General features: G+C 35.6%; 1 protein-coding gene across 4 annotated transcripts in view; it reads right to left on the minus strand.

Moving 5' to 3' along the window:
• Nucleotides 1–402: 402 nt before the first annotated feature.
• Nucleotides 403–12,684, minus strand: part of LOC124455416 (sodium bicarbonate cotransporter 3-like) — a 29,675-nt gene continuing 17,393 nt past the window's right edge. For 3 of the 4 annotated variants that reach the window (XM_047006059.1, XM_047006058.1, XM_047006061.1), the window contains 15 exons: nt 10,681–10,848; nt 10,457–10,608; nt 10,014–10,259; nt 9,432–9,506; nt 7,896–8,104; nt 7,292–7,466; nt 6,241–6,840; nt 5,401–5,679; nt 4,605–4,783; nt 4,365–4,437; nt 4,184–4,252; nt 2,766–2,939; nt 2,188–2,328; nt 1,056–1,498; nt 403–839 (listed from right to left, as the gene is read on the minus strand). In XM_047006059.1, coding sequence (XP_046862015.1) covers nt 1,088–1,498; nt 2,188–2,328; nt 2,766–2,939; nt 4,184–4,252; nt 4,365–4,437; nt 4,605–4,783; nt 5,401–5,679; nt 6,241–6,840; nt 7,292–7,466; nt 7,896–8,104; nt 9,432–9,506; nt 10,014–10,259; nt 10,457–10,608; nt 10,681–10,848 — 2,951 coding nt within the window. In that variant the 3' untranslated portion in view covers nt 403–839; nt 1,056–1,087. The remainder of the gene's footprint in view (nt 840–1,055; nt 1,499–2,187; nt 2,329–2,765; nt 2,940–4,183; nt 4,253–4,364; nt 4,438–4,604; nt 4,784–5,400; nt 5,680–6,240; nt 6,841–7,291; nt 7,467–7,895; nt 8,105–9,431; nt 9,507–10,013; nt 10,260–10,456; nt 10,609–10,680; nt 10,849–12,684) is intronic. The other variant, XM_047006060.1, reaches the window with a different exon arrangement.

The raw sequence follows: 12,684 nt of genomic DNA on the forward strand, positions 1-12,684 counted from the left end.
TTGTTGATTAGTGCAAACAATGTTTGAAAGTAAACATTTTGCTAATTGTAAGTGTAGCGAGTATTTTGTATAAATTACCTGTTCATAGTTTGACACATCTGATTTCACTAGACGCAAAATTGTAAATCCACTCCAAGAAGATTAGTATTTCATACCATCTTCCAGAGCAAACTGCAGTCATTTGCTTTCTGTGTTTGATTAAATTCACCAATAGAGTATTGTAAGTTTGTGTGAGTAAATCAAGCAATGTGCAAGCAATGCGAAAAATACCGAATCGGAACTATTCGCAGACAGGACATCGTACCAAGTACACGAAAACCACATTTTCCCAACAAAAAATCCATTCTTTTTTATGACGTTGACGACATTATCAGTAAGGAAAAAAAAACATCATACGTCACGTTTTTCATAAATCCATCCATATATTTATTTTAATCGCTTTTAATTAGTATCACAGAGAAATTCACGTTGTATTAAAATTGTAATAAAGTCTTGACTCCTCAAACGTTCCGTGTTTAAAAATTAATGAAAAATAGACCATTGGCAGCGCCAGTGTTTATATAATTGGGATACCATATTCATACATACATGTTGCAACTTGTAATCACATTAACAATACATTTGAGAATACGAGCCTCTTCATTTATCAAGTTGGCGCCGCCACTAGATGGAGCAATGTAAATAATTATAGAAATCATTTTATAATTTTTAATTACAAAGCACAGTTTAAAGGTTGCGGTTTTAAAACTGTAAAAATAGTTTTAGTTTTACATTCATTTTGGTCAATACACTGACAAAATGGATTTCATTATAATCCATTTCCTTCCACACATCTAGACCTGGAAAAATACAGAGATTCTTAGTCTTACTAACTACGTACGTTAAAAACCAATAACAAATGATATTGACAAGAAATAAGATAAAATAAAGATCAACTTAAGTAAATGTAAATCTCATTTTTATCATAACAATAATTTACCATTTTGCAAACAAGATAAACAACATGTACGCATAGTTTAGCTGCATTCCAGTTTCTCATGCAGCAAAAAACTTACCAAACATTAACTCCATTAATATGGTACATACTTTAAACACTTAATGGCCTGAGTGGTTTCGTATCCTTAACGTGAAGCACATCAACATTATCCTTTTGCAAATTCTCTTCAAATACTTGGTTTTGCTCATCCACAGAAGACAACGTAACCAGTGGAATGACAGCTGAACCGGAGTCATCAACATTGGCCGATGTTTCCAGATCTGGTGCATCCGCAAAAGTCGATAATTTACGTTCCTCGCTACGATGTCTAGAACGCTTGTGTTTATGTTTATGTTTATGTTTGTGTTTGTGTTTATGTTTACGTTCGCGTACACCACTACCATCGCAATCGTTTTCAGTTGATGTTTGTTGCTTATTTCCTTCCATTGATTTCCAAATGGTGCAATTTTTTAGCTCTTCAGATATATTGATGCCGCTATCATTGAACTTCACCGCAGGCTCCTAGAAAGCAAAGCATAAAATTAACGCATTATAACTATACTGTGAGTACCTCTTTATCTCAACAACATTCAAATAAAAACATTAAATATTGTGTGTCAACTAATATGGATTGAGCACTTTTCTCTATGTTTACACCGTCGGTTTCTTAGCTAATTTTTTGGTGTTGATGGAGATATAGATGTAGGACTGACTAAACGTTCTTTTCACTGAAAAAATTGAAGTAAATAAGAAGCAAATTTACTGTGCGTCTGTTCTGCCATTCCAGTAAAATCCTTTTTTAAAACCTCTCGTTGTATACGTCCATCCTTAAACGAGTCCGGTGAATGTAGTTGAACATCAAGTTTTGGCCCTCGACACTTGGGCAAAGACGCCATTTCAAATCACAAGTTCTCAAAAGGTTACTTAAAAACCTCAGTTTACTGTATTTACTACCGTTTGTATAAGTTGCGTTGACCACAATAACAGAACTCGCCATTTTCTCGACACACAAAATGGCCGTCCGGCTGTGATTATAGAGCAATGACTCTTGGTTGACACTTATTCTTTAGCATTACTATTATAAAGTTTCCTAGAGAGAAAGATTACTCGAATCCTCGCTTAAGTTCGTTATAAATGTGCATAAAAAGTAGAAATACTTAGAGCGCAAACTTTTTAATAACAAAACTATAGATTTTCATAGCTTATCTTACCAAAGAATCTTCATGCTCGTCATCAGCTTCATCGATCTTCTTTTTCTTGATAGAGTCTGGTATAACGTCATCAAGAATTTCTAATTCATGTTTCGTAAATATGTTATCCATCAACTTGCGAACTGCTACAAGTGCAAGTACCTACAGCGGAATATGTAAATGTAAAATATCAAGGAATTTTGAAGGATGGATAATGGTGCAACGTTATGTAGCAGCAAGACCACAGAGATTACAAATAATACCACAGGTGGCATTGATGACGAATTTGGGGGACACGGAATTGGGGGAGAATTTAGGTCCAGGACGTAGCTATAGTATAGAAGCTACATTTGTGAACGCGCCTCGCAAACACGAAGGAGCAAAATATGTTTTTTTTTGTCCGCTTTCGAGCTTCGGATTTATAAAAAAACTTATGTAAGTGCATATTTCCTACTTTCGAATTTAAAACATCTGCAACTTGGACATCATTCTAGATTACCAAATGATGACGTCACGGTCACAGTGACTTCAAAAACACCATTCCAACATGTACCTTAACACTAATACATTATATTGAAAGCAAAACAATAAATGCTTACCATGAGAGGAAAGGTGATTCCAGCAGGTGTTTTCTTGATTAACCACAATGCGACCAAACAAAACACTTGAATGCCAGTAAAAATATGAATCCGATGGATACGAACTTTCCTTAGATATACTCGGTCCGGTTGATGTTTTGCAGGCATGAAAAATATCTTTATTCTCTCGAACAACTGAAACCAAAGCAAAAGTCAGTGGCGATAAACTGAGTTATTGTGCGTAGAACTGTCTGTTGTAAAGTGTTACAAACTTGAAACAGGTTTGTAACATTTGACAACAAACTTTGTTTACGCTTACTTATTACTATTGTATTGAAGACCAACACTAAAGAAGAATTTGAGCAATTTCATTGGTCGAGAGTTATGATCTATAAGAGGACATACGCACGGAATTGACGTCACAGAAAATTTCATGTTTATAAAAACAAACAAATGGCGGATATATTTGAAAATTTATCGCAATACCTCCCTGAATGGGAAAATAAAGATATTCACAAAGACCTAGTTGAGGCGTATTTGAGCAAAAAGATAAGAAAAAACCCGGTTTCCAAACATTAAGTTCTACTTCGTGTTCGATAAGAAAATTTCAACGAAATTTATCAGCCATTACTTGTTTATTTTGTTAGCCAATCACATTTTAACACGTGATTAAGCTAGCCAATAGCATTTCTTCAATCCTATATATTACGTAAGCGTGATATTTGCAAAATCAAGACTTTTCAATGTTCCAAATGTTGGGAGACAAAGAAAACAAACTGTTTGACGGTTTAATTTGGGAATTTTTTTTTCATTTTATTATATAAAACAAATAGATAACATTAAACCGTTGTCTTTACAGTTATATATACACGGGTAAGACGTCAATTGTGATAAAAACTCGCCCCGGCGGCTCGTGGCCATTTTTTAGTTTTTATCAAAGTTGACGTCATACCTGTGTATCTATAACTGTTATAGATAACGGTTAAATGTTATTTGTTAATTATACGCTTATATTTCTATATAGCAAAAGAGATAAGCTCTTCAACTTTCCAATGATCTGTTTTTCATTTCATAATAATCAGATACGATCGAGTACTCTTCAAACAAAAATCGTCGTCGAAATTGAATGGTTTCACTACATTTAAAATACGAGCAAATGAAACAGCGGGTTTTTCCCTGTGTTTCCTCACACGTTGAACAATGTTCAATAATTGTATTCGATTCCCGACGAAGGAGAAATGCAATTTCGACTAGCAATTTTTATTAAAGGAGTACTCGATTACTACTGATTATTATGAAATTAAAAACATCTTATTGGAATGGCTTGCCTTTTTTGGTACGTATGCAAAAATACAAGCGCAAAACACAATGTCAAATTCACAAGGGCATATTAAAGTTCGACTCGCTTATTTTTGCAACAAACTGTGATACAGTCATACCTGTACACCTTTCAAGGCCGACACTCCCATGTAAATAAATAATCCATACAACACAGGCATTGGAATATACTATAAAAAGAAATAAACCAAACAAATAGAAATCTTCAACACTTGAGTAATAATTTTCTTAGGCAAATGATCAATTTTGTTCTTTAGATGAGCGCAATATAATAACTCTAACCTTCAATACTTTTCCCAAAAAGACAGTAAAACCAACCAAAATAAAAACAACAGTTCCAGTAACACGCTGCTCCCTAATAAAAACGGACATTTGATAGGTGTATTTTAAATAAAAACGATATTTTATATGAATACTTGGAGAGCATCCCAAAACCACGTCTCTGTAGTTACGACTATTGAGCAGTATTATACAACAGCGTCTACAGCAGTAGTACAGCATCAATCGTGACGATCTTCTTACCTAACTCCTAAAAATTTAGGTCTTTCACCAGGCGCTGTGCAGGTTGATTCTACGAATAAACTTTGAACATGAGCCAACGATAACACAGTAGCAGCGACAACCCAAGGCAGACCAAGAATGGAGCAGATGCCAATGCCTATTGCGACGATCGTAAAATCTAAATGATAGCCACCTCCTTTCTGGAAAAAAACACGCGAGTAAACTTCATAACCGTTCAATGAACTCTTCAAAGAAATATAGAAACAAAATAATGGGATGTGATATGGTATCTAAAGTGTGATCAATTCTGAGCATTCTATGAAAACGCCGAGTGGCTCACGGAGTCACGTAAAATAACAAAAAACAAGAAAATCATCAACTCAGTGTAACAAGGGCTAAACGTAAGATGTATTTAGAAGAGTATAGTGCAGTAGTATAGTTTATTTAAATAGTGTAGTAGAGTTAGCATAGTAGCTACATAGTATAGCTTAGGTAGTATAGTTAAAACAGCGAGAGCATATATTCAATTTTTTACCAAATTCGGTTGGACAAGCTTAAATATCTCCTTTTCAGTACTTTAAACAATTAAGAAGCAGGTTTAAGAGTTTAAGCCTTATCAGACGAAATGTAGTAAAAAATTGCATGCAAGTATGGTCACACTTAGCAAGTATAATACGTACAATAGCAAGAACAGTTTTAGTTGTATAATAGTGTTGTTGAAAGTTAGTATAATTGTATGGTGTTGTTAGTATAATATAGACATTAAACTTTGGATAATCCTTCATGGAGCCAGCACATGCCTATTAGGAAGACGTACCTTTAGCTTATGTTCTCTCTTGTTGACAATAACTGCAGTAATCTGTTGATCCATAAATACCAATATGGTCGTAAGTAACGCCGGGATAGATGCAGCGATGATTGTCCACCAGGGATTCTTACCAAGTGGATGTATAAGCCAACCGCGTTTTGCAGCATTAGTTGGCTGAAAGTCGTGGGGAATGTTCAGTTTGGGGGTACCAACATGAAGTGCTGCGTCCACTCCAACCATGATCATTACAGATATTATGACGGCAAAATCAGAAACAACTTTACGCACCTGAAAACATAATGAGGTAGGTGTTCAGAGAGAGTCCATTATGCATGCGAATGCTTTGGAAATCATCCGGTTGCTTATTTGCTCTCTCTTCATATTGAATAGTGAGGGTTAACCATCATGCATTGCGCGCGTATTCAGCAATTTTTAAAGTAAGAGTATTTGATTCATCGTAATCGCTCGTGATTTAATCCACTGTAATCCATTGTTTTCTTTGGTAACAAATGTGAATGTACAATTATTTGTCATGCCAAAGTGTGAATGTACAATTCCATTCAAGTGAACGTGAAATATAATGAAAAATTTTAAAATAAACAAACGCGTGCAATTTGTGATGATTCACACCTACTACGTATTCAATGGCAATCATATAATTAGGCTCATTTCAAACGTCGCATTTTACATGAGCCAGTACATTTGAAACAAAAGATAATTTTATCTCATTTTCTTTTGTCTTAATTGCATTCGGTGCATGTTAAATGCGACGTTTGAAACGGGTCTTAGAAATTAACCTATAATATATAAAATACAAAAGCAGAAGAAATTATCAGGACTCTACTGCACCTTGGTCGGAAAAAAACTTGAAGTCTTAAAACTCTTCAATTTGATGACCAAGAAAAATGTTCCAAGTGTTAATATCGCCGAGAGAAGAAACACAGCGCCACCACAACCGTTGCCATGAAGTGTTTCATCACCATCAAGATCACAGTCAAAAATAGACTTGTTGGACGACACATAAGTCATTTTCAATGTACCATTTGTACCGTTAACATTATTCATTATCATGCATTCACAAGACTGCTCGTGGTCGTTGTCGTTCGGGATCGGCCATTCATTTAGCAAAATGAAAAGCTTGCGACCTCCCTCATAAATAAAAATCAAGCCAATGAGTGTGGCAAATGATTCCTCCGTAAAACGAGTGAAATATCGCACGAGTGCGCTTGCATCAGTTACGACAAGTACCAAGCAAAAGAAGCATGTCCAAAGGCCAATCCACATGCGAAATGGCATATAGTCAAGTTGGGTTTTATCGCAGAATTTAAAAAGAATTTCTTCGAAGACCAGCATGGGACCAGTTGCACCAAGGATCGTCAACGGTTGACCAGAAAATAATGAGAAGAGAACACCACCAATGGCCGCCGCTAACAGTTGTTCCATCGCTCCCTAAAGTAAACATAACATACATGGATTTTCAATTCTTGAGGGTAAATATTTAAGAAGATATAGATTGCATGGTTGCAAATACATATTGCCACAGACCTGCCCGCAGTACAGAAAACAGGCTGTGCCAGAAACAGGGCCTGCAAACGGGTAGTATAGAGGTCACGCGGGCGCAGTAAACCAATGGAATTGTAATTGAAAAATTTCAATTGATTAGTTGTAATGCATCCTTTGTCGATCAATTGATGTAAAAAACTTTTTTACAACATTCACAAAAAAAGAAGATCAAAACCAATGAATCTTTCAGGGTTGAGCACTTTCGCCACAGTCCCCAATTTTTACAATATTTTTCATAATTTACCTGAATAGTGTGTGACTATAACGTTGGGTTAAACATTTCACAATAAACGGCGTGGTAAAGAACTTTAAATAATGATTGATCGTGTTTTCTTACCATGTACTGCTCCGTCTTGATTTCCATGACACCACCAAATGTGACAATGGGAGCGAGGCAAGCAAAGTAAATGAACAAAATACTCGCTAAACACTGACTATTTAAGGCGTCAAGAAAATCCGACTTGTACCATTTCTTCTTTCTCTTGATGTCCACGACTAATCCACCGCCAAACCTAAATGAAATATACACAAAATGCTATTATAAAGTTATAACTGATTGAATCGTTTGAAAAATGTCTTGGAAGGCAAAATGGTTTGAGTTAAATAAGAAAATAAACAGAATAACTTCTCGAGGATTCATTTTCATAAATAACAAAAACCCATAAGTTACTACGCTAGAAGAACTATTTACGAAGAAAGTAGACTTAAAAACACAGTAAAGGATTTATGTGACAAGCCTAAATATCCAAAACTTAACTGTATTAAAAACACCGGATAATAACACAACATATAATCTACCAATCAAATTTAATAAAAAATTTATTAATCTGAAAACCAATGTATTACATCAGACCAAATAATGTTAGCATAACAATGGGTAAAACAGTTCTGTCCACTAATTATCAAACTAAACTACATCAACAAAATGAGGAAGACGTTACCTTCCGGTTTTAAAAAGCTCTTCACCGCCATGACCTTCACCGTCATCGCCTCCGCCATTATTCCCATGAGATCCAATGCCGTTTTCCTTACCATTCTTATCACTATCACACAAGTACTGCTGTACTCGACGATTTTCTTGCGAGGGCACGCTGGCGGGTGGCTCAATACGAATGGATGGGTCCCATTCCCCAGGAGGAAGAACTGTAACCTGCAAAAAGTTATTACACCGCAATTAACACTAAACGTATTAAATACAATTATAAATAACCTTTTAAAAACACGAGCGCTGAGTGGTCGAATGCTCGAAAAAACGTTTAACTCAACAATGCACGTGACTTCAGTCTCGCAATAATCCCGCACGTTGCGTGGTTTGTGCGCGAAATTTTAATGGCGAAAATATAAACAACGTGCCACTAAAATCAATAAATATATTTTTTAAACTTTGTTTTTAAAAGGCTATTTCAAAAACGAAATAGAAAACATATTTACTTGTTTCTATTGAGTTACGATAACACTTGTGAAAGATTGGGAGGAACTACATAGAAATTGCTTATAAACACCCGCACTTCCCGATCGCCACGAAATTTTTCGTTTATCCCAAACTTGCCCAGGTTCAATACGTACGTAAATATTACCACGACCATTGAATAAGTAAGTAGTCACACGGCTAAAGCTGGCAAAGCACTAATTCTGCTAAACACTTTCATCAACACGGAAAACTACATTTTCTGTCTCGTGATTGTAAACAGCTGCGCTGTTGTTCTTGAGCTGTGTTTGCATTAGCCTGTGCAAGGCACATCCGAGCTCAACCAATCAAATCAAACATAACAATCAATCAGTCAAAGAGAATTTGCAAATCAATCATGAATACATTTTAGAGTGAAAATTAAAACGTTTACTTAATATTTGTCTGTTTCGCATTATTATTATTTTATAAAAGAAATAAAAGATGTTTTTCGTGTTTGCACTGGCTTATGCAAGCCTCGGAGACGTTTGTGAGGACTCTCCCGCAACTGCAACCCTCGAACTTCGGTCTCTGGTTTGCACTGATCTGCTCTCGAGTTCTCCAAAAGGTCTCCTCGGTTTGTATAAGCATGTGCAAACACAGTAAACATCTTTTATTTCTTAAATGAAAACGGAGTTGTATACGTAATTTATGCTGGGAAAATTAAAAAGAGAATTTAAGAGCCGCAAACGGCAACAGAAAGCAAACAAATATTTTAAACAGATTAAATAAATCTAATATAGAACTTAGACTAACCACACAATGATTCAAAGATAGTTCTACAACAAGCATTAAAATCAAGGGCGCGTTTAGATGTTGACACATTTAGGACATGCTTAGAATAAAGGTGGCTGAAAACTAGATGCTCAGAAGGCATTAACTCGTCTCATTGCCACTTGATCCCACATGCACGAAAATGTAATAAACAAAACAATGGCTGAACGCAATCAGCATCAAAGTATGGGATGCAAACAAAGTCAAAGTGTATTTCCATGAAGTTTCGAAGTTCCAACAAACTTACAGTCTTTACCTGTTGTAAAAATTCATCAATACCAGCTGCAATATCTTCACGGCAAGCGGCTTTATAAGCAACATCCTTAAATACCTAATGAAAACCGTAAAATAAGAACAAGACATAAACCCACAGGACGGACAAACATATTCCAAACAGAACAATTGTTTTGACTCGACATTTACAAAACATCAATGTCTTTCAACAAAAGTTTTTCATTTTTGCGTTTTTTTTTACAAATTTAATCTTGAATTCACAAGATGAATTTGTTTGGACTACTTTCCATTACAAATACGTACATTACAAATAAAAAAGGCACTAAAATGAAGAAAAATAATGCAAAAATTACAGGCTCTAAAAACGGGAAGAATTATCAGTACGCATGCGCATAAAGAAAACTACGAAATGCAAATGTCATTCTCCACTTCTACTTGATCCCATGGAAGATAAATCACTAGCTAAAAATCTCGCCATTAGGAATTCTATGTACCACCCCCCCCGGCCCCATAGTTCCATTCGAAGATCATTGCTCATCATTATGCTTCATAACTACGTAGGGAGGTTTAAAACATAGAAAACTAAGATCGACCCATACATTACCTCATCAGACATAAGCGTTGCAATAGCTCGACCTACTTCATGATACCTTCCAGGCTGCCCAGAAGGTCCCAGCATAAAGAAAATGAAACGTATAGGTAAAGGCACTTCCAAGAGATCACCAAGAAGTTGAGCATCTTCTAAACGAACAAATGCGTTGATTGGCTTCGAAAGGAAATCAGCTTCACCAACCAACACTATAGAGCCCTCGGCTCCTGATGGAATTTTCTTCATAAAGTTAGTGTCGTACTAATGTGGTAAAAAAGGAATGTAGGTTCATGTCTAGACTCATCAAAACTCACTCTGCATCATAGCTACGTACATGCACTTCAACAGTATAAAATAAAACATAAGCTAATTAAAATTCTTGATACTGCTACGTACACGTTTCTATAACTAGCATAATGAAAAGCTACAAGCCAAGATAGTGAAAACTGAACACAAACCTTAGCCAACTCGGGATCGTTCGTAACATCTTCGGCAGCAAATTCTTGCGCAATTAAAAAAGAGGCAGTTGGCACGTGGGGAAACTTGATATACTCCAGGTCTTCAACAGGTGTCTCCACTTCGGTCTTTCCACCATGTTGGTTCTTGTCGTCTTGTAATAAAACACATTTTACCAACTCATGCGCATTAACGTATATTTTATTTCCAGACTGAGTTTCCTCACCTTTGTCGCCATGACCTTTCTTCGATCCACGTAACGAAGATTTCTTTTTCTGTGTGCTTTTTCTTCTTTCATGCAAATGTCTGTGCTTCTTTAATAAAAGATCGCGAACACGTAGTTTAAGACCAAAATCTAACTGCTTCGAGGCAACCATATCATCAACGATAATATCTATGGAGAAAACGACAAAAAGGGTTATTTAACTGCAAGTTCAACTGGATGTGAAATAAACTGAACAGTAAGAAAAACTTTGCAAAAGCGATCACGGATCAGAGCGCTTATGACTCTGCTGAAAAACAAGTGGAAGACATATAGGGTTAAAATATGACACATGTTGTTTAAGCTAAAAAAGTTTCGCGAAATTTGGCTAAAGTGTACGTGAACGACAGGCATCCAAATCATGAATTATTTGTGGATTTTCTTTTCTAAATTTCATTTTTTTTTCAAACCTTCATCAGTTTGCATTAATTTAACTTCAGATTTATGTACGCATAATCGATGAAAACATAAAAAATGGCCTTTAAAAACCAAAATTCAAAATAACCTGAAATTTAAAAGCTAATCATACGTGTATAAGTCGAAATTCATAAAACTTTGTTAGATTCAACAAAACATCTGCCGTATTTTAATCCAATGTGTTGCAATTGCTTTTCAACTGCGCCAATTAAGTGCGCAAACAATTTCAAAAGTGCTTCTAGGTAACAAAATTTTTAATCAGAAAATATTTTTTTCCACAACTTTTGCAATGATAACTTTCGTGACGTTTTTCTAGCTCATAGTTTTTCTCGATACACCTTGTACCTTTGCTTGAAAAGGGAAGAAAAGGATTAGGCTCAGTAATTGGTAACGTCGTTGTTTTTAATGCCAAAGATTTGGTAAAAAAATGACGTTTATGGGAACTGCCCGTGATGCATTACCTCAGTGTGGATGAACAAACCATAATCGTGGAATACGTAAGTAAAATAAGGATTCATTTGATAATATACAGTATTATTATATGGCAAGCGTCACTTCCAGCTAAATGGCGCGCTTTGATTGGCTCAGAAACATTTTTGCCGGTCCATTATTTTCCCGTAATCGACCACGGTCCAAAACGCGTAATTTTACAGTCAAATGTAAACAGCAAAACGCAAAAAAAACGAAACAAAAAACCATTTACGAATGTGAGTCGAAGGAAAAACACTTGGAAAACAGTTAAACTATCATGAAGATACAATTTGAAACGATTATTTTTTACTGACGAAAACTAGAAAAGTGAAAGCCAACCCGTACAAAACAGCAAAGACAAGAAAGAAAGCAAGCTTCATTTCAGGTCAAATAATGCCATAAAATAATCCTTTTAATAATCTCGCTTTCTCGATCTTTACTTAGAAATATCAAACCTCTGTCTTTTTGTACAATCCTCGCCCTACGGGCTCGGTCTGCACAAAAACACCTCGGTCCGTTATTTTTCCGTAAAGACCTCCACCTCGGTTATTAAGGGCTTAATATACTATTCGTGAACCTTAAGGGGTTTAAAAATCGTTTTAAAAAGAGCAAATACCATGGTGAATAGTCAAAATAATAACGTAATAGTTCTTAAATAAACTATTTAGAACCAGAACACTAACCTAACTAAGGGGATGCTCATATGAGCCCGGTTAACCCGAATTCAGTGAGGCGTTGAATGCATTCGTCGCATTTAAAGTGGGCAAAACTTCAAGTTTAAAAATTACAACTGTTTGTTAAGCGCCACAAATTATTCCTGTTGAAATTCTCAAATTACACCAAACCAGCTGTTTCACTTTTAAATGTTTTGCGTAAATATTAAATCAGAATATTGTAAAATTGCTCAAGAAGATATATCTCATGATAAGTATAGAATCATTTCCATTTGCCAAAATCATTTAACGCGTCATTAAATGACGGTTAGCCGGGCTCGTACGAACAGCCCCTGTTGAACACTAGGGTCATTCCATGTGAAATCAACAAATGCATGTCACCCACCCATCCCAGATTTTAACCAAA

This window comes from Xenia sp. Carnegie-2017, unplaced genomic scaffold (genome assembly GCF_021976095.1).
Source record: "Xenia sp. Carnegie-2017 unplaced genomic scaffold, XeniaSp_v1 HiC_scaffold_4, whole genome shotgun sequence".
Lineage (NCBI taxonomy): Eukaryota > Metazoa > Cnidaria > Anthozoa > Malacalcyonacea > Xeniidae > Xenia > Xenia sp. Carnegie-2017.